Source organism: Geotrypetes seraphini, chromosome 10, assembly GCF_902459505.1.
Source record: "Geotrypetes seraphini chromosome 10, aGeoSer1.1, whole genome shotgun sequence".
Classification (NCBI taxonomy): domain Eukaryota; kingdom Metazoa; phylum Chordata; class Amphibia; order Gymnophiona; family Dermophiidae; genus Geotrypetes; species Geotrypetes seraphini.
Genome location: NC_047093.1, coordinates 89,595,135 through 89,619,286, shown reverse-complemented (window position 1 = coordinate 89,619,286; position 24,152 = coordinate 89,595,135). Strand labels below are relative to the sequence as shown.

Genomic DNA, 24,152 nt, shown 5'->3' with positions numbered 1-24,152 from the left:
ATTTTAGTTACAGAATATTAGTGCAAGATGGCATTTGTGTGCCTTTTTATACCATGTCAATGGCAGGTAGGTAGGCAAATTGTATGCCTAATTTATAAGTTATATATAACTATATATAAGTTACATATAACTTATATATATATATAAGTTACATATATATAAGTTACATATATAACTTATATATAGTTATATATAACTATATATAAGTTACAAGCATAACTGTGAAACATACCCATGGAACTTTCGTGCTCACCCATAGTTAGGCCTTACCTTATAGAACAGAGCTTAATTCACATAGTTACCAGTCTATTATTGGTATATTTGATGCCCCAAAGTGGCATGTACATCTAGGTACCAGTTTATAGAGTTGCCCAACAAACTTATGTCTTGTATCATCCTCTATATTGTAGAGGCAATACCTGTGGTCACTGTTCCAATTACTGGCTCCGACTGCTGTCCACCCAAAGTGCCATAGAGTTCAACATCATATTGTGTCCCATCCTTCAGACCTGTTATGATTTTAGAGCGTTTGTCTCCTGGCACCACAAATGCCAGTGGATCAAACTGTCCTTCAGAATCTCTGACTGAAATAGTAAAGCTGTCAAAAAGACCATCCATTTCCCAGGACAAATTGAAGCCCTCTGGACCAACAGTGTGAATAAGAAGCTGGTTCATTACAGGTGTTGTTGCTGAAACTGGTCATGATGGGAGGAAGGAAGGTAAAGAGTTAATAATTTAAGGCAGGATCGGCTTTACTTGCTGCAAAAGAATAATATGAAAAGCTGAAAAGTTAAGTGGCATCTTTGAATGGCAATCTTCTGTATTATATTACAGATGTGCAAAAAGAAGGCTTGGAAAATGTCTGTAAAACTATATCAAGGCAATACTTTAAAAGAAGCAAAATAAAGTTAGTCATCTTTTCTGTTTTCTCTTTAATGGAGAAAATCATCTATCTATAACAGAAACAATTGTGAGCATAAAAAGTATCCTTTATTGTTCCCCCTAATTTCAGTGTGAGCGCTCACTGTGGGCCGTTCTGTAACCGCTCTGAGGATTAAGAGTATGAGCACATTCTCTAACAGAGCCTGATCACCAAGATTCTGCTATAGAAATCTAGAATTATCCAACATTGATGCCCCTAATGTATCTGCATCTGCAATTTTGCAAGCCATAAAGCTGACATAACTCCAGGTGTGTATAATGCAGTCCCAACCATGCCTGGTTAGTTACCCTGGTACCAGCATTGAATATTAGTGATGCTTTGATGCCAAAGACCTGAATATTCACTGCTGATACCCAGATAATGACCAGTACTGATTATCTGGGTCTAATTCAGGCTGAACAAGGCAACATTTGAAAAAAATGCTGCCTAATGTGAACTGAATTTTGACTAGCCAGTCTCTTATCTAGGAAATGCAGCAACTGGTGCCCAGTGGGAGAAAACCTTCTCCCCTGAGCTCCCATGCCTCCTTCCTATTATACAGAGTAGGTGATATTTCACATATATAATTATAGGGAATTAAGCGTGATAACAATCTAGCAGAAAGTCTACCTATCATTTAAAGTTATTTTTCTCACGTTAATGTCTTTTTATATACTCTCACTGTTCTAATTCTCTATTTTATTTGTTCTAATGTATCTCCTTTACATTTCTCTTCCCCTTTCTTGGTTTATCTCTTCCTTCCCCCTTTCTTCATTTTTTTTTCTCTGTCCTTTGAATTGTGTTGCTTCTCTATAAGATGAGAATAAACATCAATCACATCTCTCCTTCCTTTTTTAGGTAGAGTTCTTTCTCACCTAGTGGTGCTTTGTCTTTTTTTGATTCATTTCCAAATTCAAATACCCCCAGATTTTATGTATGGTGCTTTGAGATGCAGGTACAAATTTGGGTGCACGCCCAATTTATGCGTACAATATAACTGATTAATGAGCCTAATTAGGATTTAGATGCTCATTTTTTTGGCATATTCTATAAAGAGGTGCAAGTAAATTCTAGTGCGTGGAACTCAAAAGTGGGTGTGGCCATAGGACAGGCAATGTTAGGTTGTGGGTGTACTTAATATTTACACATACTGTTATAGCAGTAAGTTAAGGTGAGGCGATTTACACCATGTTTTACTTGGTGTAAATGTTCATAGCTAAATTTAGTCATGGATTCTGGTGCTAAGTGCTATTCTATGGCGATATTCGAGTTTTATTCTGCATTGATTATTTGAGTGCTATATATAAAATTTTCCTCTTAATGACTAGTTAGCCTCCTGTACTATGTGCAGTGCAGGTATATTTAGTTGCATTAAATTAGGTGAGGCTGCAAGGTACAGTTACTTTTCAAGAGAGAAACAAAGTTTTATCAGGCAATTCTATAACATGGTGCCAGTTCTATAATTGCATCTTGGCATCAAGATTCTGGTTATGGAATAGTAATGTAATTGGCCCATGTTTAGGTGGGCTCTCATACACCCTGTCAATGGCAAGCATGCCTAGGTGTGGGAAGTGGTGTGTCTACTTTATAGTGTTTTATAGTCTATATATAACTTAGAGACATGCCCATGGTCCTTCCTTGCTCATCCATCGGCACACTTCCCTTTGCAGTGGTACTTACGCCATACCTTATAGAATACAGCCTATTGCATACAGTCACCTAACTGTCTATTAATTGTACATTTGATGCACCTAAGTGTGTACATTTAGGTTCTAGTGTATAGCATTTCCCAGTATACTTATCATTGTGTCCTGCACTGTACAAGAAATACCTGTGGTCACTGTTCCTAATACTGGCTCCGACTGCTGTCCGCCCAAAGTGCCATAGATTTCAACATCATATTGTGTCCCATCCTTCAGACCTGTTATGATTTTAGAGCGTTTGTCTCCTGGCACCACAAATGCCAGTGGATCAAACTGTCCTTCAGAATCTCTGACTGAAATGGTAAAGCTGTCAAAGAGACCATCCATTTCCCAGGACAAATTGAAGCCCTCTGGACCAACAGTGTGAATCAGAAGTTGGTTCATTACAGGTGTTGTTGCTGAAACTGGTCATAATGGGAGGAAGGAAGGTAAAGAGTTAATAATATAAGGCAGGATTGGCTTAACTTGCTGCAAAAGAATAATATGAAAAGCTGAAGAGTTAAGTGGCTTCTTTGAATGGCGACTTTCTGTATCGTATTTCAGATGTGCAAAATGAAGGCTTGAAAAATGTCTGTAAAACTCTTTTCAAGGCAATATTTTAAAAGAAATAAAATAAAGTTAGTCATCATTTCTGTTTTCTCTTTAATGGAGACAATCATCTATCTAAAACAGAAACAATGGTGAGCATAAAAAGTATCCTTCATTGTTCCCCCTAATTTCAGTGTGAGCGCTCACTGTGGCCGTTCTGTAACCGCTCTGAGGATTAAGAGTATGAGCACATTCTCTAACAGAGCCTGATCACCAAGATTCTGCTATAGAGTTCTAGCATCATCTGACATTGATGCCCCTAATGTATCTGCATCTGCAATTATGCATGCCATAAAGCTCACATAACTCCAGGTATGTATAATGCAGTCCTAACTATGCCTGGTTAGTTATCCTGGTACCAGCATTGAATATTAGTGGTCCTTCGATAACTTCTGGGCACTGCCAAACACCTGAATATTCACTGCTGATGCCCAAATAAGGACCAATACTGATTATCTGGGTCTAATTCAGGCTGCTAAAGGCAATATTTTAAAAAAATGTTCTCTTGTGTGAACTGAATGCTGTTTGGTGTGAACTGAATTTTGACTAACTAGTCCCTTATCTAGGAAATGGAGCAACTGGTGTCAAGTGGGATAAAACTTTTGCCCCTGAGCCCCCATGCTTCCCTCCTATTATACATGGTAGGTGATATTTCACTTATCTAATCATAGGGAATTAAGAGTGATAACAACCTGGCAGAATGCCTGTCTATCAATTAAAGTTATTTTTCTCACTTTTTCTGACACGTTAATGTCTTTTTATATACACTCACTGTTCTAATTCCCTATTATTTTTGATCTCATGGATCTCCTTTACATTTCTCTCCCCCTTTCTTGGTTTGTCTCTGCCCGCCCCCTTTCTTCATTTTTTTATCTCTGCTCTTTGAATTGTGTTACTTCTCTATAAGATGAGAATAAGCATCAATCACATCTTTCCTTCCATTTTTAGGAAGAGTTGTTTTCTCAGTTAGTGGTGCTTTGTCTTTTTTTTTTTTTTTTTGCTTTATTTCTGAATTCAAATACTCCCAGATTTTATATATGGCATTTTGAGATACAGGTGCAAATTTGGGTGCATGCCCAATTTATGCATGCAACATAACTGATTAATGAGCCAATTAGTGCTATCTGACCACTAGAAGCAATTATTAGCATTAATTAGAATTTAGGTGCTCATTTTTGAGGCATATTCTATAAAGAGATGCAAATAAATTCTAGCGCATGGAACTCAAAAGTGGCTATGGCCATGGGACAGGCCATGTCAGGTTGTGGGTGTACTTGATATTTATACATAATATAGCATACGCATCATCTGTGCCTAAGTTACGTGGTGTGTACATTTAGGTTCCATTGTATAGAATTTCCCAGTATACCTATCATTGTATCCTGCACTGTAGAAGAAATACCTGTGGTCACTGTTCCTAATACTGGCTCCGACTGCTGTCCGCCCAAAGTGCCATAGAGTTCAACATCATATTGTGTCCCATCCTTCAGACCTGTTATGATTTTAGAGCGTTTGTCTCCTGGCACCACAAATGCCAGTGGATCAAACTGTCCTTCAGAATCTCTGACTGAAATGGTAAAGCTGTCAAAGAGACCATCCATTTCCCAGGACAAATTGAAGCCCTCTGGACCAACAGTGTGAATCAGAAGTTGGTTCATTACAGGTGTTGTTGCTGAAACTGGTCATAATGGGAGGAAGGAAGGTAAAGAGTTAATGATATAAGGCAGGATCGGCTTAACTTGCTGCAAAAGAATAATATGAAAAGCTGAAGAGTTAAGTGGCTTCTTTGAATGGCGACTTTCTGTATCGTATTTCAGATGTGCAAAATGAAGGCTTGAAAAATGTCTGTAAAACTCTTTTCAAGGCAATATTTTAAAAGAAATAAAATAAAGTTAGTCATCATTTCTGTTTTCTCTTTAATGGAGACAATCATCTATCTAAAACAGAAACAATGGTGAGCATAAAAAGTATCCTTCATTGTTCCCCCTAATTTCAGTGTGAGCGCTCACTGTGGCCGTTCTGTAACCGCTCTGAGGATTAAGAGTATGAGCACATTCTCTAACAGAGCCTGATCACCAAGATTCTGCTATAGAGTTCTAGCATCATCTGACATTGATGCCCCTAATGTATCTGCATCTGCAATTATGCAAGCCATAAAGCTCACATAACTCCAGGTGTGTATAATGCACACGATTATTATTTGATTATTTTGTAGATGCCTGCATGTTTTTGCCTATGGCCCTGAAGCAGTGGACCGAGTGATAAGTCCACGAAACGCTGGCCACGTCGGCAATTTTTGGCAACTTACAGGCAACTTCTGAACTAACAATGACAACGTTTAAGATAAGTACTTAGTTGTCAAATTCTATTGCAAACTAATAGAGAGATGTATCTATAGTTTATTAAAAAGTTACAGTTTACATAAAGGTCTTATAAAAAGTTAAAAAAAGTTTAAAAATTATATTTATTTAAACTTGAAGTAAACTGTATTGAATACATCCTCAGGTTTTTGGGGCCAGTGATTGGAGCAGGAGCAGTTACGCTGAAGTTTCAGTCCATGATAGGACTTTGCGTAAGCTCCCATTCTGAGGCCTTTTCCTGAGTAGTTACAATCATTGTAGAATTAACTTTAGATACTTACTCTCTGGAAGTGGTATTTGGTATCATTTTTGCACATTCTCTAACACACAGTTCTTCAACCGCCGGTCCGCGGACCGGTGATGGTCCGCAGAAAATTTATTCCGGTACGCGCAGGGCCGGCGAGATCAAGTCGGCAGTTAAATTTCCTGCCGACTGCGGTCCCTGCTGACTAATGTTCCTTCCAGCCTCAGGCGATGAAGACAGGCTGCCGACGTCGGGGTCTTCCCTCTGTGAGTCTCGCCTGTTCGGAAACAAGAATTTTAAACAAATAGGCGGGACTCAGAGAGTGAAGGTCCCAACGTTGGCAGCCTGTCTTGATCGCCGCCCCTGCCGAGTTGCTGAAGAGGGCCACGGGGAAGTTTCAATTAGAACGAAGAGAGCTGCAGATTCAGGTGCAGATGGAGGCAGATGGTCAGCGTGTGCGAGCAAGATCCTGGGGAGCCTTCACAGTGGCTGTCTCCCCTCCCACCAGCTCTCCTATTTGCCAGGGCAGTGATTTTCCGGAAACTTCCTGCAGGCAAGTACTGAGAGCTGCTGGAAGGGGAGACAGCCACTGTAAGAGGCAGGGAAGCTACTGGATAAAGGGAGAGCTATTACTGGACTTGGAGAGAGTTAGAAGGAGAGATGCTGCTGGGAGGGGAGGAGGGAAAGGGATGGGAAGAGAGTTAATGTTGGATAGAGGGAGGAGGGAAGGGAGAAGAAGGAGAGATGCTTCTGGGAGGTGAGGAGGGAAAGGGATGGGAAGAGAGTTAATGTTGTATAGAGGGAAGAGGGAAGGGAGAAGGAAAAAAATGAAGGAGGGAAGGGAGAAAGAAAAAAAAGGAAGAAAACAGCTGGCAGGGAGATTACAGGAGGGGAAGGGGTTCAGGGTGGAATGGAGAGATCAGATGAGGGAAAGGGAAGAGAGAGGAATGAGAAAGTAGAGAGACATTGATGCTGGAAAGGGGGTCAGCAGAGAAATGAGAGAGGGATAAAGATGCTAGATCTGGTGTAGGAGAGATAAAAATGAAGAAGGCAGTGAAGCTGGAATGAATGATGTAAAAAGGAGAGAGGAGGAACAGGCTGGATGGACAGGGAAGAGGGGCATAGAAATAAGTCAGATAAATATGGAAGGGGGAGAGGGCAGACATTGGATGGAACAGGCAGATGCTGGAAGGAAAAGAGTGAAAAGAAGATGAAAGCAGAAACCAGAGACAACAAAAGGTAGAAAAAAATAATTTTATTTCTATTTTGTCATTAGAATATATCAGATTTGAAATATATATCCTGCTAGAGACATAACTGGGGATTGCAGTATTCTGTTAGCATGATATTTCTATGTAGCATTCTATAATAACTTGGCTTGTTCAGTTTTCTTGATAGTAGAGGGGATATATGTGATGGGGAGGGGAGATTGGGGTTTTGTTGGTCCGTGCTCTGTATATTTGTATTTATAAAATCACAATTGTTCAGAATATTGTTTCTTTTTAAACTTTAATAAAATACGTTCAATATAAAATCATAATTGCGACTTGTGCAGATGGGATCAGATGGTTTATGGGGATCGAGCTCGCGGAGATGGGGCGTAAACGGGGTTTTTAAATTTTAGTCCTAGTAGTTTGCCGGTCCACAAAATAATTATTTTATTTCTGCCGGTCCACGAGTGTAAAAAGGTTGCAGAACACTGCTTTAACAGAGCCTTTTCACCAAGATTCTCCTATAGAAATCTAGCATCATCCGACATTGATGCCCCTAACGTAATTGCATCTGCAATTATGCAAGCCATAAAGCTGACATAACTCCTGGTGTGTATAATGCAGTCCTAACTATGCCTGGTTAGTTATCCTGGTGCCAGCATTGAATATTAGTGGTCCTTTGATAACTTCTGGGCACTGCCAAACATTGAATATTCACTGCTGATACCCAGATAAGGACCAATACTGATTATCTGGGTCTAATTCAGGCTGTTCAAGGCAATATTTTAAAAAAATGTTCTCTAGTATGAACTGAATGCTGTTTTTTTGACTAACTAGTCCCTTATCTAGGAAATGGAGCAAGGTGTCCAGTGGGATAAAACTTTTGCCCCTGAGCCCCCATGCTTCCCTCCTATTATACATGGTAGGTGATATTTCACATATCTAATCATAGGGAATTAAGAGTGATAACAACCTGGCAGAATGCCTGTCTATCAATTAAAGTTATTTTTCTCACTTTTTCTGAAACGTTAATGTCTTTTTATATACACTCACCGTTCTAATTCCCTATTATTTTTGTTCTCTTGGATCTCCTTTACATTTCCCTCCCCCTTTCTTGGTTTGTCTCTGCCCGCCCCCTTTCTTCATTTTTTTCTCTCTGCTCTTTGAATTGTGTTACTTCTCTATAAGAAGAGAATAAGCATCAATCACATCTTTCCTTCCATTTTTAGGCGGAGTTGTTTTCTCAGTTAGTGGTGCTTTGTCTTTTTTTTCCCTTTATTTCTGAATTCAAATACCCCCAGATTTTATATATGACATTTTGAGATACAGGTGCAAATTTGGGTGCATGCCCAATTTATGCATTCAACGTAACTGATTAATGAGCCAATTAGTGCCATATGACCACTATCAAGCAATTATTGGCATAATTAGAATTTAGGTGCTCATTTTTTGAGGCATATTCTATAAAGAGATGCAAATAAATTCTAGCGCATGGAACTCAAAAGTGGGTATGGCCATGGGACAGGCCATGTCAGGTTGTGGGTGTACTTGATATTTATACATAATGTTATAGCATATGCCCCCATCTACACCTAAGTTAAGTGGTGTGTACATTTAGGTTCCATTGTATAGAATTTCCCAGTATACTTATTGTATCCTGCACTGTAAAAGAAATACCTGTGGTCACAGTTCCTAATACTGGCTCCGACTGTTGTCCGCCCAAAGTGCCATAGAGTTCAACATCATATTGTGTCCCATCCTTCAGACCTGTTATGATTTTAGAGTGTTTGTCTCCTGGCACCACAAATGCCAGTGGATCAAACTGTCCTTCAGAATCTCTGACTGAAATGGTAAAGCTGTCAAAGAGACCATCCATTTCCCAGGACAAATTGAAGCCCTCTGGACCAACAGTGTGAATCAGAAGTTGGTTCATTACAGGTGTTGTTGCTGAAACTGGTCATAATGGGAGGAAGGAAGGTAAAGAGTTAATGATATAAGGCAGGATCGGCTTAACTTGCTGCAAAGGAATAATATGAAAAGCTGAAGAGTTAAGTGGCTTCTTTGAATGGCGACTTTCTGTATCGTATTACAGATGTGCAAAACGAAGGCTTGAAAAATGTCTGTAAACTCTTTTCAAGGCAATATTTTAAAAGAAGTAAAATAAACTTAGTCATCTTTTCTGTTTTCTCTTTAATGGAGACAATCATCTATCTAAAACAGAAACAATGGTGAGCATAAAAAGTATCCTTCATTGTTCCCCCTAATTTCAGTGTGAGCGCTCACTGTGGCCGTTCTGTAACCGCTCTGAGGATTAAGAGTATGAGCACATTCTATAACAGAGCCTGATCACCAAGATTCTGCTATAGAGTTCTAGCATCATCTGACATTGATGCCCCTAATGTATCTGCATCTGTAATTATGCAAGCCATAAAGCTGACATAGCTCCAGGTGTGTATAATGCAGTCCTAACTATGCCTGGTTAGTTATCCTGGTACCAGCATTGAATATTAGTGGTCCTTCGATAACTTCTGGGCACTGCCAAACACCTGAATATTCACTGCTGATACCCAGATAAGGACCAGTACTGATTATCTGGGTCTAAATCAAGCTGCTCAAAGCAATACTTTAAAAATATGTTCTCTGGTGTGAACTGAATGCTGTTTGGTGTGAACTGAATTTTGACTAACTAGTCCCTTATCTAGGAAATGGAGAAACTGGTGTCCAGTGGGATAAAACTTTCGCCCCTGAGCCCCCATGCTTCTCTCCTATTATACATGGTAGGTGATATTTCACATATCTAATCATAGGGAATTAAGAGTGATAACAACCTGGCAGAATGTCTGTCTATCGATTAGTTACAAATCATGCACTCAGCACTTGTTGCTCTACCCCCCATGATTGTCGTGAAGCAATGATGCTACTCAGGCGTTTTCAACTAGTGTGGAATTTTATTTGGCCGCAGCCATAACAGCACTATTACATCACAAATGTCATCAAATGAGCCGAATAACAAATCATGAACTGTGATCAACTGTACATTGAAATTGAACATCTGAAGATGATGTAACACTCCATGTATAACACTTATTAGATGTAACCACCACATGATCAGGTGCACCGCATATGCCTCTCTATCGTCTCCCAATGTGGGGTGCCGTACCAGCTTCCCCTGCTCACTGGACCCATCCTGTTCAAGGATGTGTCCTCTTATCAGCGATACGTTGCTGTGAAGATCATGGCCTGGCCTTCCTGCCGTCCAAGCAAGATGACATGCCCCATTCCTAAGCACTGTAAAGGTGTATGCCATTTACTCATATGCTGTGCTTACCCTCCACTACCCGGGATAGCGAAACCTCGCTTATCACGTGTTCCCCCAAGTGCTATGGCTGCAGCTACCGTGAAACAACATTGCCTCTATGTACTGAGAAATATGCAATCCCAATGTGCTGGTAACTTCACCAAAACAATGCAATCCCAATGTGCTGGTAAATTGCCACAACATATATATGCAATCCCACAACATATATATGCAATCCCAATGTGCTGGTAACTTCCCAAAACAATGCAATCCCAATTGTGATGGTAACTTCACCACAACAACTATATATGCAATTCCAAACAAATATATATGCAAACCCATTGTGCTGGTAACTTCACCCAAAAAATATATATGCAAACCCAATGTACTGATAACTTCACCAGCGCTGATCCATATCCCAACATTGAACCGCCGCGCCGGACCAACGATCCACTACCTGGTGCGCCGGAGGAGCGACTTGGCTGCAGGGCCATGCGGGTGCCCGATCTGCTCCCACGCGCCGGACTTCCGCTCAGCTCCCTCGTGGCAGCCAGAGCCCCACATGAGACACCGTCAGCGCCGGAGGACAAACTGTAGGGAATTGGCTGCGGGGCCATGAGGGTGCTCAATCCGTTCCTGCGCGGCAGCTGAACCCCCGTGCCAGACCTACGATCCGCTCCCTCGTGGCCACCGGAGCCAGCGCTGGGGAACTAACTTGGCCACAGGGCCATGTAGGTGCGGCAACGCCGAAGAAGCGAATTGGCCGCCGGGCCACGTGGGCGAACGATCCTCTCACTAAGGGCAGTCGGGGATCCTAACTGACCACGTGTGCTGCGGTGAAAAACCAGGTTGCCTGTCTGATAGGGCCCCAGCGCACTTACCCGTTGGTCTACTGGTAGCGCTGTGGGGCCAGGCGAAGCAAACCGGCGTCGGCTCGCGCTGTGCATGCCTCTGACAGAGAGAGTGCACAAGCTGGTGGCTGGGTCAGTGCGGATGCGAGCAGGGGAGGCTAATCGGCGATGGAGCTGCAGATGGGCCACTGCAGAAAATTCTTACAGGTAAAGCCACGTCTACCTCGTGCAGTCGCCGGATCGGAAAGGGCGACCTCCCTTCCGCTTACCCCCACCTATCTCACCCTCCCTCCCCCTTGTTGATTGGCCCCAAGGCTTCGGCCGATTTGTCATCGCTCCTCCCTATTCGGAATCGGAGCTTGTTTTTTTTTCTCACTTTCTCTGATGCGTTAATGTCTTTTTATATATACTCACTGTTCTAATTCCCTATTTTTTTTGTTCTCATGGATTTTGTTCTCCTTTACATTTCTTTCCCCCTTTCTTGATTTATCTCTGCCTTCCCCCGTTCTTCATTTTTTCTCTCTATCCTTTGAATTGTGTTATGTCTCTATAAAATAAGAATAATCTTTCCTTCCATTTTTAGGCAGAGTTGTTTTCTCAGTTAGTGATGCTTTGTATTTTTTTTTTTGCTTTATTTCTGAATTCAAATACCCCCAGATTTTATATATGGCATTTTGAGATACAGGGTGCATGCCCAATTTATGCATTCAACGTAACTGGTTAATGAGCCAATTAGTGCCATCTGACCACTAACAAGCAATTATTGGCACTAATTAGAATTTAGGTGCTCATTTTTTGAGGCATATTCTATAAAGAGATGCAAATAAATTCTAGCGCAAGGAACTCAAAAGTGGGTATGGCCATGAGACAGGCCATGTCAGGTTGTGGGTGTACTTGATATTTATGCACAATGTTATAGCATACGCCCCATCTGCGCCTAAGTTAAGTAGTGTGTACACTTAGGTTCCAGTGTATAGAATTTCCCAGTATACTTATCATTGTATCCTGCACTGTAGAAGAAATACCTGTGGTCACTGTTCCTAATACTGGCTCCGACTGCTGTCCGCCCAAAGTGCCATAGAGTTCAACATCATATTGTGTCCCATCCTTCAGACCTGTTATGATTTTAGAGCGTTTGTCTCCTGGCACCACAAATGCCAGTGGATCAAACTGTCCTTCAGAATCTCTGACTGAAATGGTAAAGCTGTCAAAGAGACCATCCATTTCCCAGAACAAATTGAAGCTCTCTGGACCAACAGTTTGAATCAGAAGTTGGTTCATTACAGGTGTTGTTGTTGAAACTGGTCATAATGGGAGGAAGGAAGGTAAAGAGTTAATAATATAAGGCAGGATCGGCTTTACTTGCTGCAAAAGAATAATATGAAAAGCTGAAAAGTTAAGTGGCATCTTTGAATGGCAACCTTCTGTATTATATTACAGATGTGCAAAAAGAAGGCTTGGAAAATGTATGTAAAACTATTTCAAGACAATATTTTAAAAGAAGCAAAATAAAGTTAGTCATCTTTTCTGTTTTCTCTTTAATGGAGAAAATCATCTATCTATAACAGAAACAATGGTGAGCATAAAAAGTATCCTTTATTGTTCCCCCTAATTTCAGTGTGAGCGCTCACTGTGGGCCGTTCTGTAACTGCTCTGAGGATTAAGAGTATGAGCACATTCTCTAACAGAGCCTGATCACCAAGATTCTGCTATAGAAATCTAGAATTATCCGACATTGATGCCCCTAATGTATCTGCATCTGCAATTTTGCAAGCCATAAAGCTGACATAACTCCAGGTGTGTATAATGCAATCCTAACTATGCCTGGTTAGTTATCCTGGTACCAGCATTGAATATTAGTGGTTCTTTGATAACTTCTGGGCACTGCCAAAAACCTGAATATTCACTGCTGATACCCAGATAAGGACTAGTACTGATTATCTCGGTCTAATTAAGGTTGCAAAAGGCAACATTTAAAAAAAAAAAAAAGTGGGCTGATGTAAACTGAATTTTGATTAGCTTGTCCCTTATCTAGGAAATGGAGCAACTGGTGTCCAGTGGGATAAAACCTTCTTCCCTGAGCCCCTATGCTTCCCTTTTATTATACATGGTAGGTGATATTTCACATATCTAATCATAGGGAATTAAGTGTGATAACAACCTGGCAGAATGCCTGTCTATCAATTAAAGTTATGTTTCTCACTTTTTCTGATGCGTTAATGTCTTTTTATATGCTCTCTTTGTTCTATTTCCCTATTCTTTGCTTCTCATAGATCTCCTTTACATTTCTCTTCCCCTTTTTTAGTTTGTCTCTGCTTTTCCCCTTTCTACATTTTTCTCTCTGTCCTTTGTATTCTGTTACTTCTCTATAAGATGAGAATGAGCATCAATCACATCTTTCCTTTCTTCTTTAGTCATGGATTCCGATGCTAAGTGCTATTCTATGGCGTCATTCGAGTTTTATTCTGCGTTGATTATTTGAGTGCCATATATAGAATTTCCCTCCTAATTATTAATTAGCCTCCTGTACTATGCACAGTGCAGGTATATTTAGTTGCATTAAATTAGGTGAGGCTCCAAGGTACAGTTACTTTTCAAGAGAGAAACAAAGGTTTATCAGGCAATTTCATAACATGGCGCCAGTTCTATAATTGCGTCTCGGCATCAAGATTCTGGTTATGGAATAGTAATCTAATTGGCCCATGTTTAGGTGGGCTCTCATATACCCTGTTAATGGCAGGCATGCCGAGGTGTGGGAAATGGTGTGTCTACTTTATAGTATTCTATAGGCTATATACATAACTTGGCGCTTTGAGATACAGGCGCAAATTTGGGTGAATGCCCAATTTATGCGTGCAACGTAACTGATTAATGAGCCAATTAGTGTTATGTGACCACTAACAGGCCATTGTTGGCACTCATTAGAATTTAGGTGCTCATCTTTTTAGGCATACAGTAAAACCTTGGATTGCAAGTAACTTGGTTTGCAAGTGTTTTGCAAGACAAGCAAAACATTTTTTTAAATTTTAACTTGATATATAAGCAATGTCTTGCAATACAAGTACATGCAGTATACACACATCACAACTGAGCCGATGGTTCTTCTTTCTCTGACATTGCAAGAGTGTAATGACTGTTCTAAACAAGCAAGGTCTTATAATCCGAGTAAATACAGTATACATGCGTCACATCATCACAATTGAGCTAATGGTTCTTCTCTCTCTGACGCTGCAGGAGTGTAGTGACTGTTCTAAATGAGCGAGGTCTTGCAATATAAGTACGTATAGTATTTTGTATTAAAGTTTTGGGGTTGTGGAACAAATCATCTGAGTTTCCATTATTTCCTACGGGGAAATTTGGTTTGATATATGAGTGCTTTGGATTATAAGCACGCCTCTGGAACGAATTATGCTCGCAAACCAAGGTTTTACTGTATTCTAAAAAGAGGTGCAAGTATATTCTAGTGTGTGATACTCAAAAAGGTGTGTGGCCATGGGACAGGCATGGACAGGTTGTGAGTGTACTGAAAATTCACACACACTGTTACAGCATATGCCCAATCTGCGCCTAAGTTTAGGCGAAGCGATTTATACCAGATTTTACTTGAATGTGTGCAGTGCAAATTTATTTAGTTGTATGAATTAGGGGAGGCTCCAAGGTACAGTTACTTCTCAAGAGAGAAAAAAACTTATTAGGCAATTCTATACTATAACACCTCAGCTTAGGTGTCCCATTGTCCTATGCTTAGTGCCGATTCTATAATTGCATCTTAGCACTAAGATTTTGGTTATAGAATACTAGTGAACCTTGGAGTTTTCTTCGACTCTGACCTTTCATTTTCTACCCACATCTATCAGACTGCTAAAGCCTGTCACTTCTGTCTCTACAAAAGTGTCTCGCGAACTCTTCGGAGCCGCGGCACACTAAATTCAGGGCCATGGCTGGAGGGCATCTGGAAATGCATGACCGTCGACGTGATGATGTCACATGCATGTGTGATGTCATCGCATCAACATCCGTGCATGGGCAAACGCCCTCCAGACAGGATCCTGAGCCGGCAGTGGGAAGGGGTGCTAGAAGAGGAGAGGCACAGAGATATGCCAGCAGCGGAAAAGCACCGGTTGACTGCCTACAAGACGCGCCTCTCACCGCGAGAGGCATGTGCTGTAGGCAGTCAGCTGGTGCCTCTCCTCCTCGCTGGTATGTAGTGGCACACCAGGAATCTCGGTACACAGTTTGCAATACACTGCTCTACAACATCACCAAAATTTGCCCCTTCCTCTCTGAACCAACTACCCGGACTCTTGTCCACACTCTTTTAAGCTCGCACTTAGACTACTGCAATCTACTTCTAACAGGTACCCCGCTGATCTGCCTCCCCCTCTGCAATCTGTACAAAACTCTGCTGCACAACTTAACTTCTGCCAACCTCGCTATACTTACCTCACCTCTCTCCTCAAATCACTTCACTGCTCCTTATCCACCTTCACATACAGTTCAAACTCCTCTTACTAACCTACAAGTGTGTTTGTTCTGCAGCCCCTCAATATCTCTCCTCTCTTCTCTCTCCTATTACACTTCGCCGAGAACTCCGTTTCTAAGACAAATTGCTTTTGTCTGGATCCTTCTCCTCCACTTCCAATTCCAGACTCTATTCTTTTTAGCTCGCTGCCCCTTAAGTCTGGAATAAACTACCTGAGTCCGTCTGCCGCGCTCTTTCCCTTATTCAAAAGTAGGCTGAAAACCCTCCTTTTTGAGACAGCCTTCAATTCATAACCTTACTCCACTCTGCCCTCTGCTCACCACCCTAGCCAGCAGTTTAACCATCCCCTCTAACTGTAGCCCTTACCCTGGCATATTTCAGCCACCATGCTGGGGGCCTTCTTGAGAGTAGGCTGAAGGAAGCCCCAGCATGATGGCTGAAATGTCAGTTCCACTTACACACAGTAAGACATGGACCACAGCAGCAATCATGACCCCAGCCATGCAAGCCTTGAACACATTCCACATATCTAATCATAGGGAATTAATAGAAAACAAACTGGAAGTAATGCCCTATACAACAATGTCAAATTTTCTTCACTTTTTACAATGCATAACTACAGGCATAGTAATATCTTTTCATACTCTCACTGTTCTTACTCCTATTTTTTCTTCTTGTGTATCTCCTTTCCATTTCTCTCTCCCTTTCTTGCTTTGTCTTTCCCCTAATTCCCTGCAAATGTTTTTCTCTGTCCTGCGAATTGGGCTAATTTTCTATGAGATGAGAAAAAGCATCAATCATATGTCTTCCTACATTTTGTAGGCACAGTTAAGTTTTCTCACGCAGTGGTCCTCTGTCTGTGTTAGTGACAAATTAGCTTCCTGAACTTTGAATATTGCAGGTATATTCAGTTGCTTGTGTTAGATGAGGCTCCGAGGTTCAGATGCTAGAAATGTGTGTGAAAGAAACAAAAGTTTATACCTATATTTCACATCATCCTCTCCACTGTAGAAAGAATACCTGTGGTTACTGTTCCTTTTGTTGGTTCCGACTGCTGTTCACCCAAAGTTCCATAGAGTTCAACATCATACTGTGTCTCATCCTTCAGACCTGTTATGATTTTAGAGTGTTTGTCTCCTGGCACCTCAATTGTCAGTGGATCAAACTGTCCATTGGAATCTCTGACTGAAATTGTAAAGCTGTCAAAGAGACCATCTGCTACCCAGGACAAGTTGAAGCCCTCTGGACCAACAGTGTGAATCAGAAGTTGGTTCACTACTAGTGTTTTTGCTGAAATTGGTCATAATAGGAGGAAGGAAGGCAAAGAGTTAATAATTTAAGGTTGGACCAGCTTGACTTGCTGCAAAAAATAATAATAATAATAATAATAATAATATGAAAGGCTGAATTACTAATCTGAATGGTAACTTTCTGTATTGTATTGCTGATGGGCAAAGAGAAACCTTGGAAGATACCTGTAAAAAATCTGTGCATTTTAAAAGAAGCAAAATAAAGTTAGTTATCCTTTCTGTTTTCTCTTTAATGGAAGTAAACTTCAAAACAGAAACAAAAGGCCAATTTATTCATTGGTGAGCATACAAAGCGTCATCGACCTTCTCCCTCTAGTGCATACTGGGGACAGTTTTACAACTGGGAACTTCCATTTAGGTGCCTTGAGGTCAAACAGTAAAATCCCACTCCTTAACGGAACCTGTTTAGCTTCATTCTGTTATAGAATGCTGGTGTGTCACCCAGTATTGGCACATCTAATATTTGAGCACGTAAATGTGACAGGGACTTATGTAACTGAGAGTGTTCTTTAAGTTATGTGTATAACTGGAAGCCTCAACCATATGTTCACACCCCCCCCCCCTTGCAAATATATGCTATGTTAGTAAAGAAGAACCAAGAAAATGGCAAATTAGTGAAAAGGAGAGATCTTAAGTGTCTACCTGTGATGGCTTCAGTAGATGCAGTCTGTATGGGAAGCCCATTTTCAATTCCCTCAATTCTGACCATATAGAGAGTGCCGGGTGAAAGTCCTGAAATATAGATGGTCCTTAACGTGCCACTGACATTGACTTTCTGTGGCTCTAGTTGATCCAAAAAATCAGTCACTTTTAGGAGAAAGCTGTCATAAGCTCCGTCAGTGGCTACCCAAGACAGGTTGAAGCCTGTTGGTGTAACAGTTGGACGGTGTAGGAAATAAAGCTCAGGCCTCTTCACTAAAGAGAGAAAATAATTTGTCATGAAAACTGTAAGAAAGAGGATTTTCAGGTTGATTATTATGGGAATCACTCCTAGAATGCAAGGATACCAGATCTCTGAGCTAGAATCAGAATGAGGATTGTAAACATGTAGAAAAAATATTTTATACAGGCAAACAAGTCTTATAAACTGACCTAGGGTATTCATATATAAAACAACCCCTTGGAAAACGCCAAAACAATGTGCCAATTAAAGCTTCCTCCATGTCTTTCTCAATAACAGACTATGGATTTTTCTTCAGGAAATTGTCCAAACCTTTCTTAAAACCAGCTACACTATCCGCTCTTACCACAACATCTGGCAATCTGTTCCAGAGCTTAACTATTTTCTCTACGAATTTGAAGGGACATACAATTTGCGCGACACACAAATAGATTAGATTTCAGATTAGTGTTTTATAATACCAATCCATATTGTAATTTCCGGTTTCCTGGGTGACATAAGATAGCATTGTGTGCTGGTTGATCTTCCAAGAATGTGTCCAGTTCTTTCATGAATCTTGCTATGTCGGTTGCCCTGAATTTTGAATTTGATGCAGGCTATTGGAGAGAAGTCAACTGATTCTGCAGCAAAAGGTTAATTAAAAATGTATGTCACGCCCCTGGAAATTAGAAGAACTTTGTGGGAGCTTCTGGGTACTTGTGACCTGGACTAGCCACTCTCAGAGACAAGTTGCTGGGCTCGATAGGATTTCACATATATATATAATGGAAAGGTTTATTGCAGTACAGCGGGGTTATCTTAAAAAGTTTCAGGATGTGTGGAAACCATTAACGAAATATTGTAAAGATTAATTTAAAATTGGTTCCCTTATATTATTTGTTAATTTAAGGTGCAGGGAGGGGGGTATTTTATTATCACATGTTTTATATGATAATGAAATATATGGGAGGGAGGGATGGGATAGGGATGGGTATAAGAATTTGTGAGATGTGTCAATGATTATTTCTAAGTGATGTATTTATTGTTTATGTGATTGAATATATTTTAACACTTAATGTAATCTTGAAAATGAATAAAAAATATTTAAAAAAAGGATTTGACATGGCATTTCTTATGAATTTCTCTGAAATTTTTTTCCTGTGAGCACCCTATAAAAACTGCCACAGTCTTTCCTAATTAAACATTGTGCAATGATTTTATGAAGCCTGCTTTGATTAGTGTGGTATGAGCCCCACATTACAATTTTAAAGAACTCTATAATTGGAGCATATTGCAGAAAATGTAACCATTTTTAAACAGTTATACTTTGTTGGAAAGTTGAAGCCCATGCAAAGAAATCAAATATTCAGCACAACTGTAAACAGCTGTACAAAGTTAGTCTTGAATGTCCGGAATCAGAAGGCAGATGGTGGTGGCTACATTCTAACACTCCAGCTTAGCAGAAATGAGAACCCTCAGGTAACTTGCCTTCAGGTCTGATAACTTTCCTTTTCTTAACCAGAGTATCAAGTTCACCAGAATTAATATTTTATATCTATGCTCTCTGAAACTTCCTGTCAATTTGAATGTTAATGTAAGAAGTATTTTCCAGGCTGTCCAGTGAGATCATGGGACTGAGCTAGTCAATGCACATGGCACAATGCAGGTAAACTGGAAGACGTGGAGGGGTATTTTCAATAGGATGTCTAAGTCTGACTTTTAATTACAAGGGTACAGTCGTGTATGCTAAGCAAAAACCTCAAAAAAAGAAACATACTATAAATTTATTTAGCAGAAGAGCCAACATTCATACAAAACCAAAATCAGAAATGACAGAAAAATAATGAGTACAAAAATCGGAGAAAACAGACCTCATACCCATACCTGTACCCTAAGCCACCCGTATCATCACAGGTCTGGTATTTCGCGGCCATTTTGGGGTGTGCCATTCCTGCTTGTTTGCTGTGTGAAAGCATTTGGAAGCATTAATGATGAGTGAAGATACCTTTTTTCCCTGATGTAGCCTTGGTAAGGCGAAATAGAAGTGCTTTCTGTCGGAAGCAAGCCCTATTGGAATATTTCATGAAGAAACAATTAACATATCATCTGAGAGAGACGACTTCAAGATAAGTCTTTCACGCTTATGCATGTTCTAATAGAAACTGAAAACTTTCCTGCTCCTGGCTGTAGTCATTGCAAGATGTTTTATGTAGAATTAATCATTTTCTCATCCAGCTTTAATAATGACAGAAAATGAATTTTGGAAAAATAAGTTTACTGAGTGAAATGAAAGACTGATATATTATATATCTGTACGGAGTTTTTTCAGACCTGTGATGATACGGGTGGCTTAGGGTAGGGTGTAGTCCCGGCTGTCCGTGTATGAGGTCTGTTTTCTCTATTTTTTGTACTCATTATTTTTCTGTCATTTTTGATTTTGGCTTTGCATGAATGTGGCTTTTCTGCTAAACTAATGTCCAGTATGTTTCTTTTTTTAAGTCTGTATTTTGACATCTTCCGCGAGACGTCCAAATAGTGAGTGGTGAAAATGGCCATTTTGGAACCTGCAAGTCATCCAGCTTTTTTCTTCAAAAATGGCCTATTTAGATGTTTTGGCCCTTGGTGAACCAGACCCTTCATAGATGTCTGAGAATGAGAAAGCAAGATGACAATTTATAATAACTTAAAAAGACTGATACTATATTATACGCTTGAAATGTACTTTATTATACCTGGTAGGGATCAGATGTGCTGAAGTTTTCTTCCATTTTGTGTCTATGGAAAAAATGCCTAATAAATCTGGCCCACAAATAACAATTCCGTGACAGATTCTAGTACTGTATTTATGTATCCATTATGCATGTAAATATTTAGCATAATAGCATATACACAAGGATGTGTACACATATATGGTTATCTACTAATATTCAACCTAAGCACTATTCTGGAAATTTGTGCATTTCTTACATAGTGTGTATTTGCAAGTGGATGTATATATGGGCAGAGCATGGGTGGGGATCCCACTTACATATGTACCTTACAGAATGCTGTGAAGTTATGCACTTATGTCCAACATTTTGGTTCAACCACATACACCAGCTCTAAGGCTGGTTAAGTCCTGGTATCTAACCACCTAGGTAAATACGAGAGGGTGCTGAAAAGTTCTCAGCCCAACCAAGAAGAGAATGACGTGGATAAGGTTCAATCAATGATCTAAAACAATGTCAAAACACAGAAATTTGTTTCTGCAAATTAGCGCTTAACAAAATAAGATAACACTGTTTTCAGCTACAATGGCAAAATAACAGTCAGAATTTAGGAAGATGACTATATCAAAGTGTATGTGTTTAGCTATTAGCAAAGTATGTTAAGTTTCTGTTATTTTTTCACAATAAAGTACAGATATTGAAGGCTCGTTTAATAAAATACTGCTAGATTTTTTGCATAAAGTCTTTTTTTTTATCAATGTATCATTGCTGAGTGTGAAAACATAAATGTTATAACTATAATACTAAAAAAAAATTGCTCAATTAAGCAAACATAATAGCAAATTTTACGAAAAACAGAACTTTATGTACTCAGTGGCTTTGAGGGACACCAGGATGGGGTTTAAAAAAATTATTTTAATTATTTTCTGATCAAGCATAATCAAATTCATTGGAAAAACTTCAATTCGCACAGTTATTTTTTTTCTGGACAACCCTAATATATGTCTTCAGTTAGGAGGTCTATAAAATCCTGAGTGGTGTAGAATAGGTATGAGAAAATTGATTTTTCACTTTTTTAAACAAATAGGAGGAAATATTTTTTTGCTCAAAGAATAGTTAAGTTCTGAAACTCGTTGCCAGAGGAGATGGTTACATCGGTTAGTATAGCAGGATTTAAGAAAGGTTTGGACAAGTTCCTGGAGAAAAAAATCCACAGTCTGGGGGAAACCACTACTTGCCCTGAATTGGTAGCATGGAATGTTGCTACTGTTTGGGTTTCAGCCAGGTACTGAGCCCTGGATTGGTCACTGTTGGAAACGGGAGATAGAGCTAGATGGACCATTGGTTTGACACAGTATGGCTAGTCTTTTGTTGTTCTTAGGAATGGCATGATATATGCTGTTATAAGCTTCCTATTTAAAGTAGTACATATGGACAGTGTCTGAATGAAAGCATTGTACTAAAATTGTGCTGTCTGAGCTCATGTACTTGGTAAAAGAGAACAGTTAATAGTGAAACAAAGGGTTATTTCAGTCCAGGCTCTGCTTGTGTTTCCAGTCAACAGTAATCATTTCCTGTACTTTACCTTGCTCATGGGTGTCTCCTTTTCACAGCAGTGAAATAAAACCAATAGCATATGAGGAGGCAGCAGGAGGCTGAAATAACAAGCTTTGTTTGATTTGGCCTAATGGATTACTAGTCATCCACACACTTAGCAGCCATTGACAGAAAAGGATGAAGGAAGGCCTTACTTTTGAACCCTGATTGCTCCTTCAGATCTTTCAATCACCACTCGGAGAAAGAGACTGAAGCCATGCATTGCTAACTATCAGCACTTGCTTCTCATTCCCAGAGAGTGAGAACACAAAGTACGGGAATGGAAATACAGTAACAGTATACTGTGAAGTAGAGGCGTGGAAAGTTCAAGTTTGTATTTGAATAGGGCAATGCTCAGTCCAGTTTTATTTTCAACAACATGTTTAGATCTTCCCAGGATTCACTGTAGAATTATGTGAAGCATAAAATAGGGAATAACACTGGAAAGTTGCAAATGAAGCCTCTCATGGTGCCAACAAGGCTATTCCTGTTGAACTGGAAGCCCAAAGGAGCAGGACGATACTTAAGCGGAAAATTTTGGCCACAGAGATGGGGCAGACTTGTAATATACACTCATTGAATACAAGCACACATTTGGAGCAGGTATAAATTTGTGGGAGAATTTGTGCATTACTGGAGACCATTGTAAGAGCCTGTTTTATGAAAGCCCATAGACATCTGTTGACCTTACATATAGATATAAATTAGGAAACTCTTAAAATTACTCAGCTCAGTGTGCAAAGGTGGACAAAAGCAACAAATAGAATGATACATAGAGAATATTCAGAAAGGAAGAGGGAATAAGATGGAGACTATTATAATTCCTCTGTATTGATCCACAGTTTAGATCAGGGGTGTCCAATGTCGGTCCTCGAGGGCCGCAATCCAGTCGGGTTTTCAGGATTTCCCCAATGAATATGCATTGAAAGTAGTGCATGCAAATAGATCTCATGCATATTCATTGGGGAAATCCTGAAAACCCGACTAGATTGCGGCCCTCGAGGACCGACATTGGACACCCCTGGTTTAGATGATAACGAAGACAAAACAGAAGTAGACCAGCAATGCTGCAGGAGTTGCACATTGATGATGATTTTTATTAACTTACTAGTCGTTAAGCCCGTTACATTAACGGGTGCTAGAATTTATGTCTGTCTGTATTTTTCTTTCTGTCTCTTTCCTCCCTCCATTTCCCTGTGTAGCGCTGCTCTCTGCTTTCTTCCTCAGTCTGCACTCTCAAGCTGTAACATTACTGCTTAGGTTTTTCTCCCTGCAAGCATCTCTGCTCTCTTTCTCATCCCAAGTCTCTTTGCTATTTTTCTCTTCTTGCAGGGGTCTCTGCTCTCCTTTCTCTATATGTTCCTGATTCCTGCAAACTTCTGTTTTCTCTGTATGCTCTTGATCCTGTGTTTCCCTGTAGGTGTCTCTTCCTTTTTTTTTTTTTTATTCCTTCTTCACGTATGGTTGATTTATTAAAAGTTTTTATATTTTTCCTATTTGTTGCATGCCTGTCTCCTTGGACGCTGTATGTTTCTCTTTTTTTGCTTTCTGTGTTTGTTTGTGTTTTTTTGCTGATTGTCTACTTGGTCGCTGTCAGTCTGTCTGTCTCATTGGCTGCTGTATGTCTGTATGTCTTTTTTTGCAGTCTAACTCCTTGGCCACTGTATGTCTGTATGTCTTTTTTTCCTGAATTTATCCTTGGGCATTGTATTTTTTATTTTTTTCTGTTTGTCTCCTTGGCTGTTTGTATTTTTTTTTTTTTTTGCTGTCTCCTTTCCCACTGTCTCTCTGTCTGTCTACTTGGACGCTGTATGTAAGTATGCCTGTCTCCTTGGCTGCTGTATGTCTGTTTGTCATTTTTTTTCCTGTGTCTCTCTCTCTCCTTGTCCTCTGTGTTTTGTTATTTTTTTAATCTGTCTCTTTAGTCCCCTGTCCTTCTGTGACTGTCTGTGTGTCTCTCTCTCCTTGTCCACTGTTGTTTGTTTGTTTTTTTTTCAA

At 40.0% G+C, this 24,152-nt stretch overlaps 1 protein-coding gene across 5 annotated transcripts in view; it reads right to left on the bottom strand.

The window, feature by feature from the left end:
• Window positions 1-24,152, bottom strand: part of TNC (tenascin C) — a 267,005-nt gene that overhangs the window by 63,607 nt on the left and 179,246 nt on the right. The window contains exons 11-17 of one of the 5 annotated variants that reach the window (XM_033960452.1): window positions 17,613-17,885; window positions 16,681-16,950; window positions 12,203-12,478; window positions 8,706-8,981; window positions 4,616-4,891; window positions 2,754-3,029; window positions 420-695 (exon numbers count right to left, since the gene is read on the bottom strand). The exons of 1 other annotated variant lie outside the window; for it this stretch is intronic. In XM_033960452.1, coding sequence (XP_033816343.1) covers window positions 420-695; window positions 2,754-3,029; window positions 4,616-4,891; window positions 8,706-8,981; window positions 12,203-12,478; window positions 16,681-16,950; window positions 17,613-17,885 — 1,923 coding nt within the window. The remainder of the gene's footprint in view (window positions 1-419; window positions 696-2,753; window positions 3,030-4,615; window positions 4,892-8,705; window positions 8,982-12,202; window positions 12,479-16,680; window positions 16,951-17,612; window positions 17,886-24,152) is intronic. 3 more of the 5 variants (XM_033960454.1, XM_033960453.1, XM_033960456.1) reach the window with 3 other exon arrangements.